A 16206-nucleotide genomic window follows, 5' to 3' on the forward strand; every position below is an offset into this window, starting at 1 on the left:
TAAAGGCATAGGACATAGCAGTTTGATAAGTTTCAGAGTGAGGAATTTAGCATGGCTTCTTTAGTTTTTTAATTTAATATTGTTTTCAAAATATTTTCTTCATATCATTTGAACTACCTGTGCCACTGCTTCTCTCTTTAAGAAAATATGTACAAAACAAATATATAGGGAAAAAGAAGCAACAAAACACCAAATATGTAGGTAACCCTGATTGCTAAGTGTCCTTATATTGGTTGACTGATCATAAGTAATCTGTTGTCTATTTCAGTGTTCGCAGGGAAATGGACAGCGATGTAGAGACAATGCAGCAGACGATAGAGGACTTGGAAGTGGCCAGTGACCCTTTGTATGTGCCCGACCCAGACCCCACCAGATTTCCTGTTAATCGAAATTTAACCCGGAAGGCTGGATACCTTAATGCTAGGAAGTAAGAAAAGTGTTGCTATTTTCATATACTGTATGTCTTGTAATATGAAATGAATAAAATGCATAGTTGATCTTTGTCTGCCAAGTGCTTTGATTTTACTGAAGGTAAATTTTTTAGTGGGATTAGTATTTATGGGAACTTGTTGACATGTGCAGTACATGAATACATTTCAAAGTAAAATTCTACCTAAGTATTTGTTGCATAATTTAGAGGGTTTTTTTTTTTTTTTTTTTTTAGTACCAGGGATCAAACTCGTGACCTCATGCTTGCCAGGCAGGTGCTTTTGCCCCTTAGCTAAATCCCAGCATCCTTAATTTAGAGTTTTAAAAAAATGAAACTAATTTGAGCTTCAATCTATCACAATGTGAATACTATTACATATCATTTACATGCTTTAAAATACACATTTTGACAATATCAAGTCAGATTTTATTACCCAAAAGGTAATAAAATAAAATAAAATTTTTCCTTTTGAATTTATTTCCTTGGAATTTTGGACTATAACTTAAATTTTATGGATCATCATTATAAAATAGCTACAATTTGATAATTTCCAGCCTTGGTTTGGTAACTGCACACATTGAGACATAAATTCGTGTAGAGACTATTATGTTTTGTTGACACATTGGTGCCTCTTTTGCAACATGTGTTGTCTTGTGGTTGGCTGATAAGGTCGTCTTAGGTGTGTCACTATTAAAACATGAATGTACTTTCTTCATTTAGTAAAACAGGCTTGGTGTCATCTACTTGGGATAGACAGTTTTACTTCACGCAGGGTGGAAACCTAATGAGCCAAGCCCGTGGAGATGTGGCCGGAGGCCTCGCCATGGACATAGACAACTGCTCAGTGATGGCCGTGGACTGCGAAGACAGGCGCTACTGTTTTCAGATCACCTCTTTTGATGGAAAAAAGTTAGTATTTCTTTCTACAGCTAGTAAAATCTCTACTACATTAAGCTACTGAAATGCAAGATAATTCCTTTTGTTAGAAATGATATAGACATTTTATTTTATTTTATTTTATTTTATTTTATTTTATTTTTTGTCTTTTTCATTTTTATTGGTACCGGGGATCGAACTCACAACCGCCTGCTTGCAAGGCGATAGAGACATTTTAGATTCACTATGTGTTATGGTAATTTGGTTTTTAATCTTACAGAAATCAGTGAATTTTCTGACTTGGGCAAATAGCAGTTTACCTATGATTGCATATTAGACTGGTCATTGGAAATCTTGCGTGGTGTGGGGAAGCTGCGTAAGTAAGATTGCCAACTGCAGGGTCATAAAGCCCCAATCCGGATTCCCTGTTTACTTTGCTAAGACAAGTTACTTTCTCCTCCAGTCTTTGTTATGAGCTGTGTAAATTGTAGGTATGGTTAGTAATTCCCACTTTTAAATGATAGGGAGAATAGAAGTCATTGTGTGCTCAGCATGTAAGGGGTATTAAACAGTGTCTGTCAAATGTTAATCAGATATTCTGATCAGACTTTTCTGTCCATTAATGTTTATGACATCCTATAAAAATCTTAATACCTTTCCATTAAATGAAAATCTAGGGGCTGGAGATTTAACTCAGGTATACAGTGCCTGCCTGGCAAGTGTGAGGCTGAGTTTGATTCTTGCTAGCCACAAAAAAAAAAAAAAAAAAAAAGTAAAAAAGAGAAAATCTATAAAGTAGTGCATAAAACAGTTTTTGAAAAACAGAGAAATTTAAAAAGGAGTTAGGGTCACTGGGTATGGTGGCACATGTCTGTGATCCATCACTGAGGAGGCCAAGGTAGGAAAATTAAAGGTTCTAGTCCAGCCTGGGTGGCTGTCACATAATAAAGAATTTAAAAAGGATTGGGCCGTAGGTCAGTGTGAAAACCCTGGGTTTATACCTCTGTACCACACCAATGCCCCCAAAACCCAAAATGGGGTGGGAGTGGGGGAGAACAATTAAAATTTTATTAACCAGAAGAAAAAAAACCCAGTTAACTTGTGTTTTTTGCCTTCCAGTTTTTATCTTGAGCATTTTTTTAAAAAATGGCATTGGGGAATGAATTGTGGGCCTTTGTGCTGGCCTGCAGTCCCAGCTGTTTCTTAATTTCTTGAAATTTTGTGACAGTATCTTGAAACGTTGCCCAGGCTGGCAGGGAAGCTGTGATCCTCTTGCCTCAGCTTCCTAGAGAGGTAGAATTACAGGTGTATGCCACCACACCCAGCCTTAGGCACAATCTAAAGATTGAAATTATATGTTCATATTGAATTTGCAGCCACTTGTTAAAAACATCTCGTAATGGTTGGAATATAGTGTTTGTAAACACATTTGTTACAATGATAACCTCTTTTTTTTTTTTTTTTTTTGGTACCAGGGATTGAATTTACGACTTTGCGTTTGCCAAGCAGGCATTTACGCTGCTAAGCTAAATCCCAGCCCAGCACATTTGTTATAATTTAAACATTTTCCTAATGATGGATATTTAGGTTACCTGTGAGTCACCCTCAATTAAATGTTAATTTTGACCTTTGAACTTAACATTTCAGAGCAGCCTCTGGGTTCCCAGAAAGTCAGTTTGCCCCTGGGAATTTGTATATATACAAATTAAGATATTTTGAGGCAGTTACAGAAGGACATGTCTGAATCTGAGCTATCAGAAAATTGAGGCAGGGGGATGGTATATTCCAGGTTAGCCTGAACTCTGTCTCAAGAAAAAAAAATCATGAAAATAAATAAATTCAGTCTTTACCCTTTAAAAATAGATAGTACAGCCAACTAACTTATCAAAATCATTGTTTCCAAACCATGTGGTAGTACACACCTGTAATCCCAGCTCTCAGAAGGCTGAGGCAGGAGGATCACTGCAAGTTCGAGACCAGGCTGGGCTACAATGTGAGCTCAAGGCCAACCTGAACTGCATAGTGTGAGACCCTGTCCCAAAAAGACAAAAAAAAAAAAAAAAAAAAAAAGTAAAAAGTACTTTTTTGTAACCTGAAATATTAACATCTAGCTGGGTGTGGTGCTGGGTGTGGTGGTGCATACTCATAGAGCCCTTGGGAGGCTGATGATTGCAGTAAGTTCAGGGCCCTTCTGGGTACGTAAATGAGTTCAAGGCCATATGAGACCCTGCCTCAAGAAAAACCAGCTCTCCCCACCCTAGATATTAACACCCACAGAAAAGCCAAACATTACATTATTGTTAGTGAGTCCGCATATTGACATCTTGATTTAACAGTATTAAAGGAGAAACTAACAATAATGGGGTTACTATTTTTCTTTTCTTTTTTTGAAGCTCCTGTTTTCTAGGATGGTCACTGATACAGGCACCAGAACTTCTGATGCCTTCTCAGCTGTAGCATACTTTCATATTCTAAGGACCTGCGCCTACTTCTGCTATTGCTGGGTCTTGGTCTAGACAGTGAAAGTCAGAGCTGTTAAAAGTTTTAGGCCTAATGCCTCTGGTGGTATTCTTTTCTTAAAATACTGATTGTGCTTTTGTTTATTTTGAATTGTGGCTGAAGCTTTTTTTTTTTTTTTTTAGATCTTCAATTTTGCAAGCAGAGAGTAAAAAAGACCATGAAGAGGTAAACTTTTTAGTTAACTTTTTTTTTTTTTGATGCTAGAAATTGAACTCAGGACCTTGTGCTTCCCAGGCAGGTGTTGAGCTAAATCCCTAGCTATTAGTTTATTTCTCTTTTTTGGTAACAGGGATTGAACTCACGACCTCGAGCTTGCCAGGAAGCCGCTTGTGCTGCTGAACTAAATCCCCAGGCCCTTTAATTGATTTCTTAAGCCACATTTAAAAATACTTACCTGGACCAGAGATTTAGCTTAGTAGCACAGTGCCTGCTTGGCAAGTGCAAGGTCCTGCGTTTGATTGCTGGTACCAAAAACAAAAGAAATAAAATTTTTCTGAGGGTAAAACATTAATGTGATCATTGTAGAAATTTTGGAAAACCCAGTAAGTTAAAAATGTCTTTTAGTCTTTTTGCTTTCAGTCAACATTTTCAAGTTTCTCATAGGATTTTATAGTTGGAGGGACCTTTAAAGATAAATGTTCTGCTCTCTTAAAGGCACAAATTCAGCAGTGAATGTTGCTTCTATCCGGCTGTTAGTGTGGTGAGGGAACAGTTTAGTTTATTCTTTCTTCTCTCTTGGCAACCCTTGGAGATGCTATTTGCTGAAGCGAGTGGTGGAAGCAGCTACAGCTCAAAACCCTGGGGAAGTCAAAGACAGAAAAACAGAACTCCGGGAGCCTCTGCTCCTCGTCAGCCTTTCCACCCTTACTCTTCCTGTACCAGACACAGACGGTGGAGTCCTCCCACGGACTTAGATTTCAGAATGTAAATATGCTTCCATGAAAACACACCATAGCTTGAATTTTAGCCTTTTAATCAAGTATTCTAGTTGTGCTGGTTCAGAAAGGTTGGAAACTGGTAGAGATCTACCTTTATTTACTTCTCATGGAAGAGAGTGCTTGCTAAAATTTGCTTTTGGTATCTGAGGAACACAGACAAATATCTCTGCTCTCTGTGATTTACCAAACAAAGTCTTAGATTAGTGAGGAGGCTTATCAGGCACTGAAATCCTTGCGTGTGAAGCAGAAGATATGGAAGAGAGAATATTGTCTGTGTTGAAGGAGAGAGGTATGTAAAATACATTCGCCAGGAGGATATTTAGATATTTATCCTTCTTTTTTTTTGGTGGTGTTTATCTGAGTTCAGACTTTTATTTGTTGAAAGTTAAGGAAGGAAGTAACGTAAAAAGGTAAATACAGACTATTAAATTGTAATTTAGCATGATTGCTATATTTGTACTTTATGGAATAAAACCAGGATTTTAAAATTAATCTGGTGCATGCACTCTTATACACATATATTTATAGCGAGATTTTTGCCTGGTTTTGTTTTATATTTGATGCTGGGGATTGAAGCCAGCCTGGAGCATGCTAACCTGTGCTCTTCAGCTGACTGCACCCCAGCCCCCAGGTAAAAACTCGGATTTTTTTTGTTTTGTCTTTCTGAGATGGGGTCTCTTTAGGTGGTTCATGCTGGCCTTGAGCTCACTTTGTAGCCCAGGCTGTTCCTGAACTTGCAACCGTACTGGTGCCTCAGCCTCCACGTGCTGGGATGACAGGAGTGTGCTTCCATGCTGGCTAAGACTGTATGCTACTTTTGATGAAATGTCTGTTGCTGTTGACTATTGGACACTCTCTGTTAGAAGAAAAACTGTTTTTTCAGTTCTGGGGATTGAATTCAGGGCTTCATGCTTACTAGTCAAGTGTGCTATTACTGAGCTACATCCCTAATGAATGTTGAAAAATATATTTAATCACATTTTTTCTGTTTTTTCTCTTGCAGTGGATTTGTACAATTAACAACATATCTAAACAAATATACTTAACAGAAAATCCAGAGGTAATATTTTTATTTTGCATTATCCAGATTTAGTGAAACTAATTCTGTGGCTACAGAGCTTTTAGGAGAGTCATAATTTCTCAGGTTTCATAATCTTTTGACTTCAAGCAGGTAGCTTTTAATTTATCCTGTATGTTCTGAGTGATCTTCTTGGAACAATGTATTATTTCAAAAGACAGTAAAATCACCCTGTCAACAGCTGGTTACTGGGTGTTGGCAGTTCAGCTCTGAATTGTATACAGGGCAGTAGGGAGATGTAGAAAAGCAAGCCATGGCCTTTGCCCTCTAGGAGCCGGTCCTTATGGTGAAATTGGAACTAAAACTTCAGCTGGACGTTGTAGCACATACCTGAATCCAGCATTCTGGGAGACTGAGGCAAGAGGATCACAAGTTCAGGTCAGCCTAGCTATTTAAGTGAGAAGATGAAAGGACTGGGCATGGAGCTCTGTCAAGGCCCTGGGTTCAGTAGAACAGAGAGTGCTCAAAACCGTGTGGTGATGACAAGAGGCTTATGTTTTGAAAATGTTGGCATCAGTGTGAATGTGAGCTTTAAAGGGTATTCTGTGATGTTGGAAATCTGTCTTAGAATTTGTGTTTTGAGAAAAAGAAACGACATAGCAAACAGAACCAAACCACAAATGCAGAGGTTTTTTTTTTCTGGTGTGTGTGTGGGAGGACAGGTTTCATTATATATTTCAGGCTAATCTTGAACTCATGTGTTTCAGGCTGGGCTTGAACTCACAGTGATCTCCTGCCTCAGCTTCCCAAGCGCTGAGTTTGCAGACATGAGCCACTGTGCTCAGTTTAGATATTTATTTTGAAACTAGTAGCATAATTAGAGGTTGTCAATAAAGAGTAATAGAGGACCAGGGATTTAGCTCAGCAGCATAAGCGCCTGCCTGGCAAGCATGTGGTCATGAGTTCAATCCCTGGTACCAAAAAAAAAAAAAAAAGTTAATAGAAAACAAATGTGCATAGAAATAAGTTGGGATCTTGTTAAAATACATATTATAATAGAGCCTGAACTCCTAGCATTGCAAATTATTCTTTGGTTGGCAAGCATATTAAACCTGATGAGTCCTGCAGTATAGACATAGCCATCAGGACAATCTAACCACACTAGGCATAGTAGCCAGTACCCTACTGTGGAAGGAATCAGGGGGATCCATACCGCGAAGAATGGAGTTGGGAAAAACATGGCCTTAGCACAGGAGCTGCCTAATCTTCAGTTCTTACTGACCTGACTGCGCTGTGACACAGTGTCTTCCAGAAGTGGCCAGAGGGTGATGCCAGCTGAAGGATTTCAGCTGGGAAAGCTTCACACTTCTAAATCTTCAACTACTGTTGAAATGCTGGGTCAGATGAGAGGGTCTAGACTAGTTGGCAGCTGATCTGTGTGAAAGTTGAAGGAGAAGCATAAAGTGAAGATGTCTTCCAGGTTCTAAACTTGGATGAAGGGAAGAGCAATTTGGAAAAGAAGTTTGATTTTATCAAAATGACTCTGAAGTGCCAGCCAGGACACAGAAATGCTCAGGAAGAAGTTTGAATTTAAGATAGAAAGTCTCATGACCTCTAAAATATTATATTTTATTTTATATGTATCGGGGATTGAGCACAGGGCTTTGCACTGAGCTATGTCCCCAGCCCCTTTCTTACTTTTAGACCAGGTCTTTCTAAGTGCTTTAGGCTAAGCTCAGACATGCAGTTCCTCCTACCTCAACCTTACAGAGTGCTGAAATTCCAGTGTTCATTTTATCCCCTCCAAAATCTTAGCAATTTGTTATTTTTAGCCAGGGATTTAGCTCAGTAGTATAACCCCTGCCTGGCAAGTGTGAGGTTGTGAGTTCAATCCTTGGCACCAAAATAAATAAATAAAATAAAATAAAATGAAATTTAAAAAAACCCAGATATTAGTAATTTGTTAGTTTTATAATAAGCTTGAGTTTGATATTAGAAAATTGGTACTAGTGGTAAATACACCCTTTGCTTTTAGTGACTTGCACTTCTTCCTGCCAATATGTTTTTCCTTTGGTAACCTGAGAGTAACAAAAAATAAAATCAAAATATAAATCTTTTTATTGTTTAGGGAATACCTAAGGAACACAGTGTTTACATTTGAATAATACATACCTATAGTTCTTTCCTGCCACTTATTAAAACTCTAATTGTTAGTATTTTCAGGTTATCCAGAATTATTACAGCTTTATTAATGAAAATGGAAGTTTTAATGTTTTGGGGATTACATTGTTAATTTTGTAAACTGTAAGACAGTTGTAAAACTGTTGTCATTTTTTTCTAATTTAAAGACTGTTGTAACAGGAAGGAAACAATTTTATTGTTTGTTGTCATTTTTTTTTTTCCAATTTAAAGACTGTTGTAGTCAGGGTTGCAAGGAAAACAATTTTATACAGGACACATAATTTATAGTGACATTTTATACTAGTTACCCCAGAGTCAAATGCAAGAAGTGCAGGAGATGTGCCTACATGGTAAAGACCTAGAGAATCCAGCAAAGGGCCTGGATCCCACAGCAGTGTCCTGCATGAGTCCAGTTGAAGACCTAGAGCCCAGGATAGTGCCCCCCACAAGTCCAGCTGGAGGCCTAGAACCCACGACAATGACTCATTTAAGTCTGTTTTACGAATCTGCCAGGAAGGTCCAAAGGTCAGCAGTGGAAGCTAGAAAGTCTGTGCCAGCAAAGTGAAGGAGCTGTGCCAGGAGGTTGAGGGTTTTGCACTGGAGTCAAGAAGCAACACTCAAAATAAGGACCAGGGCTCCTCCAAGAAGTACCACAGCTGTCCTCAGTGACAATAAGGTCCCGAGCTCCTCTAACGATGAGAACAGTCGAGTTCATATCAGGAAGCCAGCGGCTCTCTAGCAGATTAGTCAGAAGTGATGCTCAACATAAGGACCAGAGCTCACCCAAAGTGAACCACAGCTGTCCTCAGCGACAGTGAGGTACGGAGCTCCTCTGCTGATGAGAACAGCCGAGTTAGTATCAGGGCAGCTAGCATGAGTTCCTCCAGGAGAACCACAGCTCCAAACACCACCACTTAGGAGGACTGCGGTGCTGCTCTCTTCCTTTCCATTTCCCTTTTTGTGCAACAGTCCTCAGGTGGACGCTACTCAGCACCACGCTGGTCCAATTTAGCTGGTGTTAAGTTGACCACCAGTGTTTAATCCTCCACAAAGACCATTTTTTTAAAATTGTAAAAAACATTACAAAATTTATCATGTTAACAGTTTAGGTTGTATAGAATAGTGTGTTAACTATATGTGTATCAGAGTAGGTCTTTAATATCATTTATTTAGCTGTTACTGTAAATGAAACAAGAGTTCTAAGATCATTTCTTACGGAAAACTTTCTTTAAAGTTTTGCAAAGGCCCATGATAATTTTATAAATTAATAAACACAGATATTTCTGAGTGTAAATACATTCTGGAAAATTATGAAAAATTTACCAGCAAAGTTATAAAATAACAACTTCTGTATTTTGTGAAATTTTCCTACTCCAAAATTTCTTTATTCAGTGTATTCAGTGTCTGCTTGGTCCTAGCAATACAAGCTTAGTTCGAACTATGTGGTAGTGGTCAGGTGTGGTGGTGCACACCTGTAATGCCAGCCATGGGGCAGCCGAGGCGGTAGGATTGCCACGAGGTTGAGGCCAACGAGGGCTACGTAGGGAGTTCAAGTCTAGCCTGAACTATGTAACTGAGACCTTGTCTCAAAAAAACAAAAACAACGGGGCTAGGGATTTAGCTCAGCGGCATAAGCGCCTGCCTTGCAAGCAGGCAGTTGTGAGTTCGATCCCCTGTACCAATAAAAAGACAAAAAAAAAAAAAAAAAGCCTAATCTCAAAAAAACAAAAACAAAAAACACCCTCAACGAAAAATTTTTTAAAAATCCCCCAAATATCTGGTTATTAGAGAACAAATAGTATTAGAGAACAAATAGTAGTTAAATAGTATCTGTTATATATGTTACTAGAAAAGTCATTTTTCTAGACTGTAGGAAACAAGAAAACCATTTTTAAATTTAATTTATTTTGTCTTTTTTGAGACAGGCTGAACTGCTCGGCAGTTCGGGTTGGCCTTGACCTCACTTGATTTTTTTTTTTTTTTTGGTATTGGGAATTGAACTCAGAACCTTGTACTTGTCAGGCAGGCACTTATGCTGCTGAGCTATATTCCTGGCCTGAGCTTACTTTGTAGCCCAGGCTAGTCTCAGACTGGCAGCAGTCCTCCTGCCTTAGCCTCCTGAGTGCTGGGATTGCAAGGATATGCCACCACGCCTACCACTAGTTTTGGTTTTGGAGACAAGGTCTTGTTAAGTAGTCCAGGTGGCTTTGAACTCACTGTGTTGTACAGGGTGGTCTGGGACTCCTGGGGAACCTCCTACCTCACTCAACCTCCTGTGTTCTGGAATTAGAGAAGCTAACGTGAAATTGTGTTCCCTAATCAGACAACAGGATGTAGAACTGCTTCAGTAGCTTTACTTGATACTTTAAGCATACTCAAAAGCATTCTGACAGTTTAGAAAACTTCATTCAAGTTTTTGGTTTTCTACCTTACTAATTTTCATTCTTTAAAAACAAAATTAAAATAGGAAACTGCTGCACGAGTAAACCAGTCAGCTCTGGAAGCTGTCACCCCTTCCCCATCTTTCCAACAAAGACACGAGAGCCTGCGGCCGGCAGGGTGAGTTAATTGCAGAGTTGAAGTACTGCATGTGCTGTGAGAAGTGTCAGTAGTGCTTGGACCTTAGGCAGCACAACCTCATGAGTAGGTCCTGCACTGACAGATACTGAGCATCAGAGGAGGTCATTCTCAAAATAGGAAGTTTACCGGTGCGGTGCTGAATGCGAACTTCAGTTTTTCTTAGTGTTTGCAGATAAATCTATAGTTGGGGCGATTTATGTTTTTGAGTTTAATTGGAAAGAAAAATGTCTGTCGTTAAATAGCTGTGATTTGGGATTGTGTTTATGTTAAAACTGCTTTATTCTCATTGGCTTAAAATACTTTCTTCTTTTTAATAGTTAAGTGATTTCCAGAAGAGAAAACCAAATGCTCTGCCTTCTGATTTTTTTTTTTTTTTTTTTTTTTTTTTTTTTTGGTGTCTGTATGTGTTTAGACAATCTCGGCCACCAACAGCTCGAACTGGCAGTTCAGGATCCTTGGGCTCTGAGTCCACCAGTCTGGCTGCCCTATCTTTAGATTCCCTTGTTGCACCAGACACCCCGATACAGTTCGACATCATCTCCCCTGTGTGCGAAGATCAGTCCGGTCAGGCCAAGGCCTCTGGCCTGGGAGGCAGGTGGGTGATGGCGGGACAGGGCCATTGCTGTGATTTGGAAGGGCTCTGATTCTGATTCTGTCCTCTCCTTCACACCATGTGCATCAGATACACTGTGCTTGCTTAGGTACCTAACATGAATGTAATAATTAGGAAAGAATCATACATGTGTTTCGCTTTATCTTCTGCCTCAGTTAAAGGAGATAATCTAATTCTAAAACTACTTCATTTTTTAAAAAGAGAATTAGAAAAATAAAAATGACACAGAATTGCAGATTAACAGTGGTTATTATTGTCTTCAAAATAGTTGCTCAGATTTACCAGCTGTAGGCATGCCAAGTAGATTACACAATATGAGCGCGAAGTTTTCCTTTCAGTAAACGAATGGAACGATAGTACAACTATCTTAGCTACCTTATGTGTGTATACATGTATATATTTTTTTCTGTCTCTCTCTTCCTTCTTCTTTCCTCTATCCCACTTGTTCTTTCCTTTTGAACAGTTTTTGAACAATTTTCCTTTCACAGTATCTATTGTACCTTTTGGATCTTATTTAGTCTTTCAGTTTCATATACTAAAGAGACAATACAATGCCAAGGTTTAGCTCAGTGGCAAGAGCGCCTGCTTGGCAAGTACGAGTTGGTGAGTTCGATCCCTGGTACAAAAAAAAAAAAGAAAAAAAAAAGACAATACAGTGTTTACACATGCAAGTCTGATTTATTTATTTGTGAGTATGGTCTCTAGTTGCATCTGTTTACCTATAAGAGCTTCAAGCTTATCTTTCTTTTTTTATTTTTTATTTTTTTTTGTACTAGGGATTGAACTCATGACAGTACACTTTTTTTTTTTGTCTTTTTGAGACAGGGTCTCGCTGTGCAGTTCAGGCTGGCCTTGAGCTCACTTTGTAGCCTAGGTTGGTTTCAAACTCGCAACGATTCTCCTGCCTCAGCCTTCCAAGTGCTGGGAAGGCATGAGCCACCATGCCTGGCGACCTTGCACTTAACAGGCAAGCACTTGAGCCACTTAGCTGAGTCCCCAGCCCTAAGTTTATCTTTCTTTATAGCTGAGTTAGTATTCCATTGTATAAAAATATTACTTTTTTTTATCCATTCCTCAGTAAATGGATTTTTGAGTTGTTTCCAAGATCTGGCTATTACAAATTATACTGCTGTAAACATAGGTGCACATATATCACTGTGGTATGATGTTTTCAGTTCTAGAAAAATATCCACAGGGGATATAGCTGAGTAGAATGGGACCTCTAATCCTGGTTTTTAAAGGAACTTCCACACTGATTTCCACAGTGGTTGCACCATTCTATACTCCCACCAACAGTGGAGAAGGGTTACTTTTGCCCCATGGCGCTGCTAGCATTTGTTACTGGATGATTTTTTGATAATAATCATTTTTGCTGGGGTGAGATGGAATCTGAGTGTTGTTTTAATTTGCATTTCTCAGATGACTAATGATGTTGAACATTGTTTCATGTATTTATTTGCCATTTGTATTTCTTCATCTGAGAAGTGTGTATTCATCTCAGATACCCATTTTTGGATTGGCTCTTTGAATTTTGGGGGCCTGATGTTTTAAAATTGTTTTTATGTTCTAAATAGAAGTCCTTTGAATGATAGTTGGCTAAAATTTTTTCCCAGTTCATGGGTTTTCTTTTCACTCTGTTGGTGATATCTTTTGAGGTCCAAAAACTTTTTAATAAGATGAGATCCAGTTGTTGATTCTTTGAAGTACTTCCCATGCAGTTTGGTTTTTGTTCATGAACTCTCTGCCTACCCCAGTTTTCAAGATTTCTACAAATTTTTTCTCACTACTTAATTCTAAATAGCTTACAAGGTCTATTTTTTGGACATCTATTCTGACAGTTGCAGAAGAAAATTGGTGTTTCAGTCAAGATTTTGAAAAATCTTCTGGATAATACATGAGTTTTTAATTATTAGAAAATGTTGTATTAGAATAAGAAATGCTAAAAATGCTTAGGAAGTTAGTAAAACATTATTGCTATGAATTATTGTCATCTTTTATTTTTGTAAGGAGGAATCTTTGTGAAAGTTAAATTTTTTCTTTGGCTATAGATGAAAAAGTGACAGTGTCAAATCATTTAATAAGTAGGATGGGGACTTAATAAGTTGGGGAAACTAACTAGGATGTGAATGGCTGTGATCAAGCAAAACTCATTTACATTTGATTACAGAAATATGCTCAATATTTGCTGTAATAGGTCAGGCATATATTAAAGAGGTCAATTTTCTGCTATTTCAGTGCTAATATTATTTTAGAACAACTTAGCTCTCTGATTCCAAAATCTACTTTGAATTGTACTTTTCTTTATTGTGGTTATGCCACAAGCCAAGCACATTGAGGAGAAAGGTAGCTTCTTATCTTTATTTTTCTTCTTGCACTGTTGCTAATACTTTAAGAAATAGAGCTTTGCTTTATTTTGGTTTTGTTTTTTGGCAGTGTTGAGGATGAACCCCCTCAGGTGTCCTAGGCAAATGCTTAGCCACTAAAAGTAGAAATTGTTCAAATCATTATATTTAACTGACAACATGTACTTAAGAGAATGTAAAGAAGCTTTTGTAGTGCTGGGAAACCCCTGGCATTTTACTCGAGGAGTTAAGATGGTAGCTGTGTCAGTGTTCTTCTGTTAACTTGTTTTAGATTCAGCTTTCCAGGATGGTTTATTGAGCTGTTCAGTGTTTTGCTGTGTGTCACAAACTGCAGTCCTTCTACACATCCCAGAATGTAGCAGCACGGGGTTAGCCTGTTGATTAGCCCAGTGCGTGAGGCCAGGGCCATCTGAGAGCAGCTAGGCCATTAGCGTTACTCCTTGTCAGGGTGGCGGTTACAGAGCTCCCTTTTTAAGACGAAAATCTTGTGACTTTCGGATTTTAACTGGTTTCAGTGCTTAGATATCTTCTGTGTGGCTTATGGTAGCTGACACTAATTCGTATTATTTTGGTGAACTTTTCAGGCGTACAAATCCATTTGGAGAATCTGGAGGAAGTACAAAATCTGAAACTGAAGGTAGAACAGATATGCAATACTCCTGTGTTTTAGAACTGTTTTTCAGTTGTAAACTGTGTGAAGAATTTGTCACTTACATTTGCTTTGCTGCTGTGCTAAGTTTTAATGTGTAAAACTTCACAATTTTATTAATGTTTAGCGTTCACTCAAAGCAGCAAAATTTGATGTAAGACATCACTGCTGTCTCATCCTGTAATGCCATCTGCCTTTGACTTCACAATAAAATCCTTAGTGTGGACGCTTCCTGACAAGCCTTTCCAAACGGCAGATGTTTCGCTTCTGGTCCTGGAGCGTAACTTTTTAGTTTTTCCAGTAGCTGTTTTTTTAAAATACATAATTCCAATTTACAGAAAAACTGTAGAATAATACAAAGAATTCTTTTTTACTCACAAATGCATTGGTGAGTGTTACCTTAACCTTTTGCTGTTCAAATTGGAAACATTGATTTTCCTATAGCACTGTAGTTAGGGATTGTTTCTAACTAAAACATCTTTAACCTAAATTTTTCACTGAAAATCTAAAAGGAGGCAATATATTTTATTCTTTTGGAAAAGAAATGTGTTTATGAATATGTAATTTCCTTTTTCTACTACAGATTCTATTCTTCATCAATTGTTTATTGTCCGGTTCCTTGGCTCTATGGAGGTGAAATCAGACGACCACCCAGATGTTGTTTATGAGACCATGCGCCAGATCTTAGCTGCGCGGGCCATCCACAACATCTTCCGGATGACAGAGTCTCACTTACTGGTTACCTGTGACTGCTTAAAGTAAGTACCCTCCCTGGAAAAGCTTGTAGAAAGATTATTTACATAATTTCAGCTTCAAATTTTGTTTCCCAAATTTTAAATTATATTACAGATTAATTGACCCACAGACACAAGTTACAAGGCTTACGGTGAGTTGGACATGATCACAGCTTTAAGTCCCCTCGTGTGTACACACATCTAACTTGAGCACAGCCCTGCTCCTGTACATTCAGGTATGACAGTATCAGTTAGGGTCGGTCTATAGGCTGTTACAGGTAAGTATCTGACCCATCTCCAACAAGTCACAACTGAATGTTCTGTGTAACTTAAATGAATCAGTATGATCTGGTGTGATACTTGGTATTTACCCCTTAGTTAGGAAGCTTATATCATACATAGAAAAATTAGCAGTAGGAATTAAAATATGAATATGATTACTTTCTGATTACCTATTTTGAAATTACAAGTGTGTATTAATCATTTACCTAAGTAGATTATTTTGTTTCTGAATTTGATTTTGTAAAATGTGTTAATAACTAATAAAATATTATTCAGTAACTTCTATTCTTGTTATTCAAACCAAAATATGATACTTGTTCTTAGATTACCAGTCTGTTAATAAAATTTGATTTTAAAATTGTTTATAATATTTTTACAGAATTTAACATACAAGTTTGTTATGTATGTGAGCTGCTATCATGATTTGTAAATCTCATATTTACTTCGGTGTTTTCTGTGGCAGTTTCCTTTGCCCTGTGTAGTTTTGTATGCTACACATCAGGAGAATAAGAGACTTTTTGGATTTGTACTGCGGACATCAGGAGGAAGAAGTGAAAGTAATCTGTCATCAGTCTGCTATATATTTGAATCCAACAACGAAGGGGAGAAGGTATTTCTCTCTTCAAAATGTTCCTCTTGGGAAATATCATTGCACTGATTTTTCGGAAAAGCTCTCAGGTTTTGCCTAGTGTGATTGAGCTGTGCTCTTAAGACTCAGACTCAGGACTCAGAGGAAAGCAGTATTGGTTTTGGGCTGAAGAATCCTTAAGTCACCTTTTATTTGAGCAGTATTATATTGTGTTGTAAAGAGGGATTACTATATCAGTCACTTAGATACTTAAAAGTTTTGCTTTTATGTGAGAACTGAATTTTTCATACTTTTTTCACATTTTAGATCTGTGATTCTGTTGGACTGGCAAAACAGATAGCTTTGCATGCTGAACTGGTAAGAATCCAAGATATGCTTAATTTTCCAAGAATCTTAATTCAAGTAGTATGATACAATTTCTTAAAAATATTAA

At 37.9% G+C, this 16206-nt stretch overlaps 1 protein-coding gene across 1 annotated transcript in view; it reads left to right on the plus strand.

Moving 5' to 3' along the window:
• The window catches only part of Appl1 (adaptor protein, phosphotyrosine interacting with PH domain and leucine zipper 1), a 37425-nt gene that overhangs the window by 16479 nt on the left and 4740 nt on the right, over positions 1–16206 (plus strand). Inside the window, exons 10-20 of the mRNA XM_063257332.1 lie at positions 269–427; positions 1151–1339; positions 3949–3991; positions 5768–5824; positions 10431–10522; positions 10956–11138; positions 14104–14156; positions 14752–14926; positions 15018–15054; positions 15648–15794; positions 16080–16130. Of these exons, the coding sequence (XP_063113402.1) occupies positions 269–427; positions 1151–1339; positions 3949–3991; positions 5768–5824; positions 10431–10522; positions 10956–11138; positions 14104–14156; positions 14752–14926; positions 15018–15054; positions 15648–15794; positions 16080–16130 (1186 nt within the window). The remainder of the gene's footprint in view (positions 1–268; positions 428–1150; positions 1340–3948; positions 3992–5767; positions 5825–10430; positions 10523–10955; positions 11139–14103; positions 14157–14751; positions 14927–15017; positions 15055–15647; positions 15795–16079; positions 16131–16206) is intronic.

This window comes from Cavia porcellus, unplaced genomic scaffold (genome assembly GCF_034190915.1).
Source record: "Cavia porcellus strain 051 isolate PalLab524CR breed Dunkin Hartley unplaced genomic scaffold, mCavPor4.1 scaffold_10, whole genome shotgun sequence".
Lineage (NCBI taxonomy): Eukaryota > Metazoa > Chordata > Mammalia > Rodentia > Caviidae > Cavia > Cavia porcellus.